The sequence below is a fragment of the Ascaphus truei genome, chromosome 4 (assembly GCF_040206685.1).
Source record: "Ascaphus truei isolate aAscTru1 chromosome 4, aAscTru1.hap1, whole genome shotgun sequence".
Taxonomy (NCBI): Eukaryota; Metazoa; Chordata; class Amphibia; order Anura; family Ascaphidae; genus Ascaphus; species Ascaphus truei.
Genome location: NC_134486.1, coordinates 121,613,935 through 121,628,914, shown reverse-complemented (window position 1 = coordinate 121,628,914; position 14,980 = coordinate 121,613,935). Strand labels below are relative to the sequence as shown.

The 14,980-nt window shown below is 39.9% G+C and overlaps 1 protein-coding gene across 5 annotated transcripts in view; it reads left to right on the top strand.

Annotated features, from left to right (window-relative positions):
- STXBP5 (syntaxin binding protein 5) overlaps positions 1-14,980 on the top strand; it is a 485,695-nt gene that overhangs the window by 467,236 nt on the left and 3,479 nt on the right. For all 5 annotated transcript variants that reach the window (XM_075596531.1, XM_075596528.1, XM_075596530.1 and 2 more), the window contains 4 exons: positions 1,295-1,345; positions 5,329-5,568; positions 7,524-7,893; positions 10,160-10,325. In XM_075596531.1, coding sequence (XP_075452646.1) covers positions 1,295-1,345; positions 5,329-5,568; positions 7,524-7,893; positions 10,160-10,325 — 827 coding nt within the window. The remainder of the gene's footprint in view (positions 1-1,294; positions 1,346-5,328; positions 5,569-7,523; positions 7,894-10,159; positions 10,326-14,980) is intronic.

Genomic DNA, 14,980 nt, shown 5'->3' with positions numbered 1-14,980 from the left:
ATGTTCCGATTTATTGTGCCTACTCACTTCTTCTGTGTTGAGCAGGCCATGCCTTTGCATTCCACATCAACGCATTTATTCCTTCTGTTGCACAGATGTCGGACATGGAGATAGGGGTTATTCATTAAACTAGCAGTTGCTGTGTGATAGTGGCACAATGTGCACGATCACACTTTAAAGAATAATCCCCATGAACTGCATGATTGTGGCAGAGAAAACTGACTAAAGGCGGAGGAGTCTAGAAATTAATCATTTCAGATTCTCTGCTGAAAGCCGCAATCCCCACTAATTGCGTTTTTTTTTTTACACGTCACCATTGTTTTACAATATGGGAATCAGTGGGTCCCCCGTAGCTGAACATCAGCTCTGGGGACTCGCCGGTTGCGAAGATACTTACAGGTATAGTTACTGGGTATAAATTCCTCTCCAGGAGAAACAAAATGGCTGCCAAATCTCAGACCAATAGGAAGCAGGAGCATAATTGGTCACACGTCTTCTAATCGGACAAGCCTTTGAATCCCCTTTAGAAACCAGGAAGTAATACCAATAACGACTTTAATGTATCTGGGGAGACAGGGGTCCCCAGAGCTGAAAATAACGTGGTCCCGGTCCCTAAGAACAAGAATTTGTTAGTGGGGTCGCTGCCTTAAAATGGAAACGTTATAAAAATTTTCATATAAATAAAATATATCATCGTTGTAGAGGTTAAAAGTCATTAATTACATTCTTTGAGTACTGAGGAAAAGACGATTAAATGTTCTTTTTGACATTATTTCAAAATCATACTTAATGAGTTTTATGTTTTGGTAACAATGAACTATGACTAAATATACACTTAATGAGATTTTGAATAGAAAAATCAAGAAATTCAGGAAGTGCATTTAGTGAGTTTTTTCCAAAATGGACTTAATGATTTTAACTTCTACAATGACGATTTATTTTTTCGCTTAAAATTGCATTACATTGGTCTAAGGAAGCTAATTACATCAGTGGGTTATTTAACAAATGTTTTCTTGTTTGTAAGGTAAATGACACTGCAATTTTATTACAGCTAGCTTCTCGAACCTGCAAATATTTGTAATTCCACCAAGGTTTTTTTTTTCCCCGATCTGTTTTTCCGATGTATCTTCAAATATCTTAACTTTTTCCTGTTTTCAGCCTCGTAATCTGCATTCTGATCAAACTAATACATGGCATGTCCATTGGCTGGTGTATACAGTATGTAATTGTATATTGTTTACAATGTGATAAATAGACATCTCCTGGTTTTTAAGAAAGTATTTTTTTTTTTCAGCAAAGATGTCAAGGAAGTTAAGCCTACCTACAGAATTAAAGCCTGAACTGGGTAAGTTCTGATTTCATTTTTATGTTACGGCTCTATCTTAGCTTTAGCAACTAAGGCCCAGATTCACAGCGGTCCGTTAACTCCGTGCTAATAACAGACCTTTGTCTAAATCATTAATGGATGTTATGTTCCCTGAGGTTAACTCATATCCACAAAGCTAATTATATGCAAAAACAACGGTCATTTTATATCTCGTTAACAAAGCTTTAGCGCCATGTTGTTAGCATGGCCTCATGTTAGTTTATACAACACATGGAGAGATACCCGTGTACAAAAAGGCACACCTGAAATACCTGGGAAATATGTGGATATGCAAAGTATATTCAAATGATTTAAATTACCATATTTCACAGGTACCTCTCTCTCTTTCCCACTTTATCGATATCTTTCCTACCCACCCCCTCCCCCCCTCAAAACCCATATTCTTGGATGTGGATGGGTGTCATGCCCCCTTTAGATATAGCCCAACTAACATCAGGTTAAATCCCTGCGTTCAGTATAAGAGACCTCTTTGGAGATGCGTCGTTAGGTTGCATATCATTAGCACTAACGGCCTTTATACTTAACGCAATGCCCTTTCCAGATGAAAACAGCACTTAATACTGCGTTACTGACCTATAGAGATGCACATTATCACATAACGATCCGTTAACTTAAGTTAACATCTCATTAAGTCAACAAAGGAGGTCTGTAGATCTGGGCCAAAATGTTAAAAGCATTCAGAAAATCAGTCTCAAAGTGAAGTAAACCTTTGCATTGAGACCACTTTGTTTTCCGCTGGTACTTTTCACACTTGGCAAATACACATACAGGACAGATCATTGTGATTGTTCGGCATCCACACTGAAAGAAATAATATGACCTTGTTTTGCTTTTAAAATACCCAGGTATGTGTAGAAATACATTTATTTTGCTGCCTTTGCATTGTCAATCAATAGATCAAAGCCAGATGGGAAAACAAAACACAACCACAATTATGTTAACCATCATGGAAAGCGTTATCCAAGTGTCTTTTAAAGAGGCAGTTCAAGCGGCACTTTATATAGGCAGCCTTTGATTACCTTTATTGAAAACGAATTACCTATGCTGCCAATCAATTAGTTCGCCCGTGATCGATCAGCAAATATCCAGCTTCCCAGGGTTCACTAAATGGCTGCCTTTCAATTTCAATCAATCCTTCAGTCGGGTAACTCAGCAGCTACAGTGTAATCTTATATTACTAAGTTAACATTATCTATTGTTACAGTTTGCAGATCAAACTGCTAGGAACATTGGCAACAAATGATCACAAATAGGAAAACGTTGCAAAGATCTTGCACTGCTGGGGAAGCGTGCTAAAATCTGCTATAGAACTCAAAGGATACTCCGTATCGAAATACTACAGAACTGATTTAACTTAAAAAAATAAATAAAAAAACATGTAGGAAATTGCATGAATTGAATTGTCAAAAGATGCACTTAGTTTTATGGATTAATACAGCTACTAGAACCGTGCCTTATGTCTTAACATTGTCTTATGAAATATTTGAAACCTATAATGTGGCAGAGTTGTTGTTTTTTTCTTCACATTTGTAAGTGACATTGAGGGGAACTTCCTCATAAAATTGTGTCAAGATCATGGGATAAAAATCAAGATGGAGCAATTTGCTTTAAAACACAGAGCTCACATTTTCACCTGCGTGAATTTGCAACAGAAGTAAATATACAACGCATGTTAAGAGATGTGGGTAAACACCACCTCAGACCCAATGGATTTAGTTGCAGTGAACAAGAAATACTGTGCAAGTTCGAGGCACAAATGTTGATAGATTTCATTATAACTGTATACTGACAGTCTCCTCCCCTACCTCGTGTTCTGACCACTCCCCAAAAACCGTCAACTAGCATTAGTGGAGCAAAAGCACTTTCATGCATTAATGCAGTGATTCCAAACAAGGGATTTGGGAACTCTTAGGGATTTGGGAGGTGTCTCCACGTGGTTCGCTCCCAAAAATATGTGATGGCAGATCCCATGCAGTTTACTGGGTTCTTGAGCCTGTGGGGGGACTGCGCACTTAGTAGGGCCCCGAAATGCACCTTAGCGTGGGTGGTAGAGTTGTCAATTAAACCAAGAGTTTGAAAAGTCGCTCCCCACAATGCATCCACAGCGGCAAGGCATTGTGGGGCGTGCCTTTGGAAGCTTCTGCAGTAAATTAACAGCTATACCACCCATGCTGTCTGCACACACTGAGAGGTGCAGTTTGGGGCCTTATTAAGCATGTGCTCCTGCCACAAGCTCAGGACCATATACTGCCTGGGATCAGTCAAACTGTTTTCTTAGTGATAGTCTGATGAGGCAAGAAGTTTTATTAATTATGGGTTCACAGAACACATATTTTCTAGCAGCGGGTGCATAATTTAAAAAAGGTTGGGAACCACTGCATTAATGCAAAGTGACACACAGTCAAAATGATACAATTAGCTCCAGTTTGTTACACTTGATGCTCATTCCCTTATATGTAAGAATTGCAAAAGATTGAGGAAGAAGGTGGTTTGCCTTTGTAGAAATTGATCACTTTATTTTGTATGCAACGAGTCCCACAAAACACTAACTTTATTTAAAATCTTAAATCCTTTTGTAGAAGTAACACGAAATTTCATAAAGGTAATGTATTACAGATGTTGTAATGCACATACTATTACCAACACTGGGATAATGTCATTGACATGAATCCATTGATTGTCGATATTCATGGAACGGTCCTCTTTTGTTCAAGGCCAATTTCACTCCTGCTGACCTGTTACAAATCTCATAGCTATCAACATTGAGACACCTTTCTTCAATAATACTGGCTAACACCCCAATGAGCTTGCATAAATTAACCATTGTGATTTACTTTGCAAATAATTCACTGTGTTGATTTCAGTCAACATTAGGTTTATTTTCTTCTTAACGGGGCCTATGAAATAGTTTCCCCCACATTTGGCCTGTTGGACTCAGTCATTATGACATTATCATTTTTGCATTTCCCTCCCTGCCAATGAAGGCAGATCACTTGCAGAGAGAGACCAGGACTTTCTTAACACAGTTCAATCACACTAAGCGGACCAGCTAAATAGATTGAAATCCTTCCCAAATTTAAGGTGTCCCTCTTTACAAACGAAAACAGTCATATTAGGAAGAGGGAGAGGCTCACTGAGTAAAGAAAATGGAACACAAAAGCGCACCAAGGGTCAAGATTTAATTAAAACAATTGAATAATAACAATAAAAACTTACATAGTGGGGTAAGTATGTCCAGTAGAACAGGGCAGAGGAAAGCAGTCCTGGTGGTGTCCTGGGCACAGGGAGATGGTGCTGAGGCTTACAAGGTAGACCCGCGCGCTGGGGCTGCCTGGCTCGGCACCACGTTGCTCTTCCTTCCGGGTTGCAGCTCTTGCAGGACCCGTAGGACCCTTAGATGGTAGCCCGCCTCAAATGCCGGTTCCCAAAGAAAATTACTCCGGTGTACCGAAGAGTCTCTAGATGTTTGTGGGACTGCTGAGGCTTGGTACACTAGTGGACTGGTTCCCAATAACGCTGTAGGGCTTTCGCAACGCGTTTCATACGGAGTTGTGCTTCATCAGGCGTGAAGCAGAACTCCGTGTGAAACGCGTTGCGAAAGCCCTACAGCGTTATTGGGAACCAGTCCACTAGTGTACCAAGCCTCAGCAGTAAGCAAATCCAGTATCTCATTTGTGACCTTAGTCAAATGATTTAAACTGTGTCTCAGGCATCCAATTGGATTGTAAGCTCTTCAGGGCAAAGGATATTAGTCAATATTTACTAAGCAGTGCTATCCAATATGACCTCCTGGCGCCACAAAATGTTTTATGCAATAGCACCACTTTGTAAATATGGCCCATTGTTCCTATGAGACTATATGCAGTGTAAATCTAATCCATATATGTCCGTATATACATATACTTATATAATTGATCTAACCGTTTACCTAATGCTTCTAGATGTCCGAGACAATTCCTTCAGTCGGTCCCGGAGCTCCAGTGTGACGAGTATTGACAAGGAATCACGGGAGGCAATATCGGCTCTGCATTTCTGCGAGACGTTCACCAGAAAGCCCGACATATCAACGTCCCCATGCTTATGGGTTGGAACTACGCTAGGTACAGTGCTAGTCATCGTACTGAATTTACCACCAGGAGGAGAGCAGAGACTTCTTCAGCCAGTTATTGTATCTCCAAGCGGTAAGTGCTGTGTGCAGTACAACGACTCAGGATTGTGTGTAGAAGCAGGTTGTGAAAACTGAATATCCAGTTGGCTTAAATATCAGAATGAAAAGAGAAACTGCCATGCGCTCCAGGGTATAAGAAAAGAATATATATAAAACGTAGGGTCCCACAATTGGAGAAGAGGGACTCCTTGACAAAGACCACTAGTTGGTTGAAACGCGTAGGAGGTACTTTTATTGTTCACCTATGTTGCAATAAATTATTTTTTCACTTTATTCAATTTTTTGAGACCAGCGTTTATTATTCATTCAGTTCGGATCCTGTTTGGCTTAGGAGTGCCCTGAAGACTGTTTTTTCTATTCGGCTTAAATATCAGGAAGCTAAAAAGTGCCATACTTTTATGTAAAGCTTTTAAATAAGCACTCTATGTGTGAAACGCGTTGGAGGTTAGCCAGCCCTACTCTTTTTCATGTTTTTTATCCATTAAAACCCTTTTTTGGTCACTACGGCCTTGCTGCTTCATTCGGCTGTGCACCCGTTGTTCCTGATTGGATCTTTCCCTTGCTATTAAATAAGTATGCTGACTGGCTGTTTTTGGTATAAAAATACTACTCATTCTAACTACATTATTCTTGGCATTCAACTATTATGGTTCATTGGGACCGATTTAGAGTTGGCTAACGGCAGTGGCATTGTAGCGCAAACGTATTGCGTGAGCGCAAATGGGAATTTTGCAACTTGTAAAAATGAAAACCAAGTTGCGAATTGCGTTTTACACAAGGATCGGTGTGGGATCTATTCCTAATTTATTTTCCTTCGTTTTCCATGGGTGTACACCGTTAAATAGCACCTGTCATGCGTTTGCATCCCAGTTGGAGTTATTTGAAGGGCTGTTCCTAAATTAAGAAGACTTATTAATTGTGTGCCTATGTGGACCAGGTGCACATCAGACAACTCTTAAAGGAACACATACTGTACATTTCATTTTGATAAACCATGGCTGCTTTTGCTGTCTTGTTGATGCTCAGAATGGTTTACTGGATAATAGACCAAGAGGCGAGAGAAGACGGGAAAGGCATTTTTAAAGGCATCTGATGATGCACACAGCAATCAAGCTACTGTAATCTAAGACCTTATTTGCATACACCAGGTACACCTAACTCTTAATTGCATCGTAAATACAGAATGTATGTTGTGGCAGCACTAATATTTTTCCGCCAGCGCAATTTTTTGCGTTTTCCACAAAACTTGATATCAATCCCTTTGTGTCCACTTCAGGGAGTGGCTGTAAGAAGCTATATGAGGAGTTGAGCACACCTACTTAATCCATCGGATCGAGAGTAGACATAAATATGTTATATTTATGGTGCAGGGGAAATCTGTTCCTCTGGAACTAACAGAAGGATGTGTGTTTATTGGTCCAATATTAAAGCTGCAATCCTGCTCCCATATGAATTTTTTTGCAGCATTCAATCCAAGGGGGTCTTCCAGAGATGATAAATCGTGCTATTTCTAGGCCTTGGAGCCAGGATACTTATAGGTGTTCGCTCATGGACATTTAAGAGGCATCCAATTGGCCACTCCCATCCCCTGATAATGTTGCTACTTCCTATTAGTCCGTGGGATCCCCAAAACGACAAATTGCATAATTTGGGTCTGGATAACACCCCGGTTCAAATACTGTAAAAAAAAAAAAAAAATGCAATACAGTACATAATTACATTTATTTTTATTTTATTTTTAAAAGCTACGGTGTGTTTCCTGACGTAGTTTTATGTTACCTATCAAGCTTTTTCTTTAGTATACTCGGTTGCTGTTTTATTATGTTAGTTTCTCAACCCTTTTCTTTCCTACAACCCCCCCAAAGATCAAAAAGTACTACAATAAAAGTGATGCAAATTATAAAGCTAGACGGGATCGCTGCTCTGCGATGAAATGAACAATGTGTTATGTCCAACCTTTCTTTCTAGGAACAATACTAAGGCTAAAGGGCGCGATCTTAAGGATGGCGTTCCTGGACACTGTCGGAGCTATAATTCCACCAGCATTTGAGCCTTGGAGGGAACACAGCGCTCCCGAGGATAAGGATGACAGGGAGCGATTGAAAAAACGGAGGCCGGTCTCGGTCTCGCCCTCCTCCTCTCAGGAAATCAGTGAAAACCAATATGCAGTGATATGTTCCGAAAAACAAGCGAAGGTGATCTCGTTGCCCTCCCAGAACTGCATTTATAAACACAACATAACAGAGACATCTTTTGTCCTCCGTGGAGATATAGTGGCGATGAGTAACAGTACCTGCCTTGCATGCTTCTGTGCCAATGGACACATTATGACTTTTAGGTAAGATGCACTTATCTTTTTTTTTTTAAATATGTTTAAGTTGTGGCGTTCAATGTGAGAACGTGGCCTATACGAAAGGCAGAAGTTAATTGTAGAGGATATAAACCAGATATAAAGTGGGAGATGAATTACACTTGTAAACAGTGTAAGAAAAGTCAGGGTAGTTACAGTGCGCTGCATTGTCATTTCTAGCTGGGTGGGGACCAGTAAAAGAAGTTGCCATGGCAACGGCTAAAAGAAAGGAGTGTATAAACATAGTAAATAAAAAAATCGCAGTATGCAATAATACATGTTAAAAGCAGATGCTATATTAACGTGTTGGCAGCACAGGGAATATATTGACATTATTAGTAATGATATATGGATATCTACATAGTATATTATTTCTATAATGTATAATATTCATGTTATATATTTATGTTAGCATATATAATATATTTGTATTTATAAATATATTTTGTACCTATCGCCGTTCAGAAAAACAGGGAAAACAAACTAAAAAATAAGCTGAATTTGTTGCTTTAATGTCTCATTTTTTTGTCCTTTTTTTTTTTTATCTTTATGGATTTGTAAGAAACTTTATAAACCAAAGGTTAGGCTCTCCCACTTACAACTAAGAATACTATTAGAAAACCGTTGACGGTTTAAGTTGTAAGGGAGAACCTATCTTTAGGACCCAGTCACTTCAGCTCTACAGCACCTTTCTTTAGCATACGTAGCAGGTGGGTGCTGGGGTTAGAGCTTGCAGGGATTGTGTGTTCATTAATTGTCAACTGGTCACAGTTGTTTGGAGGTTGCTGGCCCCTCCTCCCTGGCTTTAAGCTCACTCTCCCCCACTTTTGAAGTAGTGTTAGGACCTGCATGCTGGTCATGCCATGACGTGGCTGCAGGCTTATAACACTTTGGCCAAAGGTTTTAACTAAATGATCCTTATGAGAATACAAACATTTAAGTATTTAACTACTGTATATTTTTTGTCTTATTGGATGTAGCAATGGTTATTTTTGTCTTTTGTTGTATACATTTGGTCACGCCCAGTAGAACTCCTTTTGACACAAGATGTGGTGGGTGCTGGGGTGAAAGCTTGCAGGGATTGTGTGTTAGCCAATAACATCCCTTGGACTGCAGAAGTGGCAAGAATATTTTGAGTCCTACAGTATGTATCATAGCTAAAAAGTAGCCGTTTCATCATTAAATTAACAAACACTAAAAGAAAAATGTTCATATTTTCCACCTTTTTTGCCTTGTGTGCGTGAGTTTCAGTAGGTAGCGTTAGTGGGAGCTCAGTGACTAATATACCATAATGGGATATATCCCATTTTGCACATGCAAAAGGAAGAAGAGATTTTCCATGTTTTGAAATTCCAATGGCCATAGTCACACACTTCACCATTTAGACATCCTTCCCCAATGGTGACATCCCAATGTTAAGTCAGGATGGTCGGGGATTGCACCCTAAGCTGAAATTGCAAAAATCAAATAGAAACTTGATCAACCGATATAAACATGGTCATCATAGGAAAGTGAAAGAAAAAAGCAGCTCAGCGTTAAAGAACATCTTTACTCCCACTTACAACTAAGAATACTATTAGAAAACCGTTGACGGTTTAAGTTGTAAGGGAGAACCTATCTTTAGGACCCAGTCACTTCAGCTCTACAGCACCTTTCTTTAGCATACGAAGCAGGTGGGTGCTGGGGTTAGAGCTTGCAGGGATTGTGTGTTCATTAATTGTCAACTGGTCACAGTTATTTGGAGGTTGCTGGCCCCTCCTCCCTGGCTTTAAGCTCACTCTCCCCCACTTCTGAAGTAGTGTTGGGACCTGCATGCTGGTCATGCCATGACGTGGCTGCAGGCTTATAACACTTTGGCCAAAGGTTTTAACTAAATGATCTTCTTTGCCTTGATAAAGAGAAACCCGTTGGTTTTACAGTTTTGGAAGAAGGGTTGGCGGTGTAACAATTCAGAGGTTGGAACGCTGATTTGTAATTGTAAATTCCGGTGAGAAATTACTGTGCCGGTGTATCGTTTATCACCCAAAAACTACATACATATTCTCTCAGGTGCTATTTTAATATTTTCTTTTTCAGCTCCTAATGTAAGTGTTAACCAAGTGATTATGGTAATCTAACATACATCTCATATTGTGGAATTAATGCTTTTTTTTTTTTTTTTTGGAACATTCAACTGCACAGAGCAGAAAAACGTTATCTGGAAAAAAACAAAAAAAACATTTAATTCCATTTATTGTTGTGTCCTCTTCTTAAGTTTGCCAAGTTCCAGGCCGCTGTTGGATGTAAATTACTTGCCACTTACCAACATGCGGATAGCCCGAACATTCTGCTTCACGAACAACGGGCAGGCGCTGTATCTCGTCTCCCCTACAGAAATACAGAGAATCACCTACAGTCAGGAAACTTGTGAGAATTTACAGGTAAGATGGGAACAATGTGACACTGGATTGATCTTGTGATAGATGCTGTAGATCGAGAGTCAGTGGCTGTTAACGTTGGATACCCCGCCCGAATCAGCGCTTTGTGAATCCCAGCGCAAGTGGGATATTACTTCACTTGAGTTCCCTTTCGTCCTCTGCATGAAGAGAATTCAGGAATTTGACTTCCCGTGAAACATGGTAAAGAAAAGAGGAGATTTTCTTAAAGCAACAAAATATGCAGCACTGCGTGATTTTTTTTTTCATTACAAGATTGAAGCAGCGGGTCTCCGGCGCTGAATTGTGTTCATTTCAGCTGTGTGGACCCCCTGCTTCCAAAGATACTTACCTCTGTACTGGTTCCGGTATCTCTGTGCAGTTTAAATATCCCGGTCATGCAGGCCAATAGGAAGCCGCCGCGGATGACCTCACGGCGCTTCCTATTGGCATGCATGACGCGGCACATTTCAATGCCAACATTATGTTAGGCACACAGTTCCCTGCTTTCATAGATACCGGCATCGCTACAGAGTTAAATATCTCTTCAAGCAGGGGATTCCCTCAGAGCTGAAATTAACACAGTTCCGCTCCAGAGCCCCCCTGCTTCAATCCTGTAATACAAAATGTAATCACGCAGTGGTACATGTTCTGCTGCTTTAAGAATGCAAAATGTGGTGTAGAGTGCAAATTTTACCCATAGACTGAGACAACCACACTCCTATGAGACTTCTGATGGTTCTCGCTGAGATTCATTTCTGAGAGAAGTGCTGGCCTGAATAAAATCTTCCTTCTTTTTTAATTTTTTTTTATTACAGAGCAGAGCACTATACCATTCTTGTATTATTGGTGATCATATGGAGTTTGGGGTTTTATAGCAGGTTCAGAAATGGCCATTATGTCAAGTCATTGGTGCAGTCCACTCAGCAGCAAACCATGCAGTGTCTTTCTTGACCACTATGATTATACAGACAGTCCTCTGTTATCCAACGGAATCCGTTCTGGAAGTAGTGTTGGATAGTGAAACCGTTGTAAAGCGAGTCCCATGTTAATCAGTGGCGGTGAGCGTTGGATAACGCATTCAGGTGTCGAAAAATGGCCCTTAGGGTTGCATTGTAAAGTGTTGGATATGCCATTCGTTGTAAAGTGAAACGTTGGATAGCGAGGACTACCTGTATACTGTAAAGATATGGCATGGAAGTTTCAAAGCGGTAGTTCTATTCTGTATTCCTCTCCCCTATCGTTTAACATATTGAATCACTTAAAGATGCAGACCAAGTAATTTCCTACATGTGTGTATCTATTTATTTATTTTTTAAATCAGTTCTGTACTATGAGAAAATACTTGTAGCCTTTTTTTTTTTTAAAGCCAACTCCGAATGACATTTTTAATGTATTATAATGTAACAAGCATTTTGTGTTTCTATAGCAACCATTTACAAAGTCACAAATTGTATCTAGTGACTGCCTGATCACAGGATCTTCCCCACAGATCTTTGGTCCACTTCTGCTGCACTGACAGCCATTTAGTGAACCCCCGAGCCAAATCTTCGCCAATCGATCACAGGAGAACAGATCGATCGGCAATTTAGCAAATTACGTATCATTGTGTGGATTGTATTGATGCACATATTAAAGGGAAAAAATAAAAATGTAAACGGCAGCTAGGGACTGCTGCTTTAAGAGTGACGATTGGGATTTTTCATAATGTCGCCCCATTTATTCCCATGGGAGCAAATAATGATAGTAAGAAGGGGATCTGTTCTTTTATGAAGGTGATACTATCAATTTATTCTTTTTTAATCATATTACTGTTGCAGTCTATGCTGGAATATAATGCATGTAAAAGGATGCTAATGGCCATTAACAGGATGAAACAGTTATATTATGAAACTATATGTGGGCTATTAATTAAAAATATATATTTGAGTCAATTGGAGTTTCTGTGCGATAGTGCCTTCATCTGCACTATCACACTTTAATGAATAACAGCCTATAGGCACGGGCTGGCTGGCAAATTTTAGCCCAGGGGGCAAGCCCAAGAACCAGGCGGCCCTCATACCATATACACAGATGCGCACACCAGATACACACACCATATACACAGTTGTGCATACCAGATACAAACACCATATACACAGATGCGCACACAGATACACACACCATATATAGATGCACACACCATATACAGATGTGCATACCAGATACACACACCATACACAGATGCGCACACCAGATACACACACCATATACAGATGTGCATACCAGATACACACACCATACACAGATGCGCACACCAGATACACACACCATACACAGATGTGCATACCAGATACACACACCATACACAGATACACACATCAGATACACACACCATACACAGATGTGCATACCAGATACACACACCATACACAGATGCGCACACCAGATACACACACCATACACATATGCGCATACCAGATACACACACCATACACAGATGTGCATACCAGATACACACACCATACACAGATGTGCATACCAGATACAAGCACAATACACAGATGTGCATACCAGATACAAGCACAATACACAGGTGCATGCACCATATACAGTTGCGCACACCATAGACAGATGCACACACACACCATAGACATACAAGCGTAAAATAAACACGCACACCATATACATATATACCCACATACCACATACGCACAGGTGAGATACACACACCAGATGCATGCAGTGTGAACAAACACTACTGTATATATATCCCACCATATATACATCTATTCACACACACAAACACTATATATGCACTCATATACAGCTATACACACACATGTATATATACATATATGAATCTGTATACACACAGACACACACAAATCATATATGCATCCATTTATACACACATACACATTATTTATACCCATACAAGTATAAACACACACACATATCATACAGTGGCGAGAAAATTTTGTGAACCCCAATGATAATTACGGACATTCCATAGTTTTTACACGATAACCTTCTTGTATCAAAACCAGTCTTTTCTTAAACATCCAATAGGGTTAATATTAACCAATTCCTGCATACAAAATAATGTATGAATTAGACAAACAATAAGTTATTAAGAGTCAGGATATGTGCAAAAGTAAGTGAAACCCTGGTTTTATCAGCTAAATTAAAAGGGATAATTAGAATCAGGTGTTTAAATAATTAGGTAGATCTTTAGGGTTGAGTTTAGGAGGCCCCGTCCTATATAAAGATTCGAAACTTTGTGAGTTTGGTCTTCACCATACAGGTGTGTGGAAATACGTCATGCCACGATCAAAATTAAATCTCTGATGTCTTCCGAAAATCCAGTTATTGAGTCAGGGTTATAAAACCATTTGTAAAAATGTAGGGTTCCACCAATCCACTGTCAGACAGATAGTCTACAAATGAAGAAGGTTCAAGACCACAGTTACTCTACCCAGGAGCGGTCGTTCTACCAAAATCTCTCCAAGAACAAACCGGCAAATCATCCAGGAAGTCACGAAGAACCGAGTGTAACATCCAAGGATCTGCAGGCCAGTCTCGCCTGGGCTAATGTGAGTGTTCATGACTCAAGTATCAGAAAAGACTGAACAGGAGGAAACTACTGCTCTCTAAAAAGAACATTGCTGCCTGTCTGAAGTCCGCCAAAGAGCACATGGATGATCCACAAGACTTCTGGAATAATGTTCTCTGGACAGACTAGTCAAAGGTAGAACTTCTTGGCCTCCATGAGAAACGTTATGTTTGGCAAAAAACAAACACTGCGTTTGAACAGAAGAACCTCATCCCAACCGTAAAGTATGACGGTGGGAGTGTGATGGTTTGGGGCTGCTTTGCTGCCTCCGGATCTGGAAGACTTGTCATTATTGACACAACAATGAATTCTGCATGTTATTATAAGATTCTAGAAAAGAATGTCAGGCCATCTGTCCGTGAGCTGAAGTAAAAATGGGTCATGCAGCAAGACAATGGTCCTAAACATACAAGCAAATTTACAAAAGAATGGCTGCAGAAGAAGAAATTGTGCATTTTAGAATGGTCTAGTCAAAGTCTGGACCTAAATCCCATCGAAATATTGTGGCAGGACCTGAAGCGAGCTGTCCATGCAAGGAAGCCCTCAAATGTCACTGAGTTGAATCAGTTCTGTAAGGAGGAATGGGCCAAAATTCCTCAAAACCGATGTGAGAGACTGACCAAAGTTACACTTCGTTTAAGGCATTGCTGCTCAAGGGGGTGCCACCAGGTACTGAATCTAAAGGTTCACATACTTTTTCCCACATATTGAATGTTGAATCATTTGTGGATAAATAAATGTTGAAAAGGTATTATGTTGTTGTGTCATTTGTTTGATCAGGTTATCTTTATCTATTTTTAGAACTTACATTATGATCTAATAACACTTTAGGTTTGAAATATGTGAAAATCCTAAGTGATTCAAAACCTTTTTCTCGCCACTGTATATACACATGTAAGTATATACCCACACACCATAGAAATATACACTTATCTTCCCATTGCGAACACACTGTAGAGGAGAAGACTCGAGGAGACAACCGCTGCAAAGTGAGCTCTGCAGCTTCACCTAATTGCCGTAGTTGATGAGCTGCTGCACAGAGATCCTCCTCCATTCTGACAGTGAC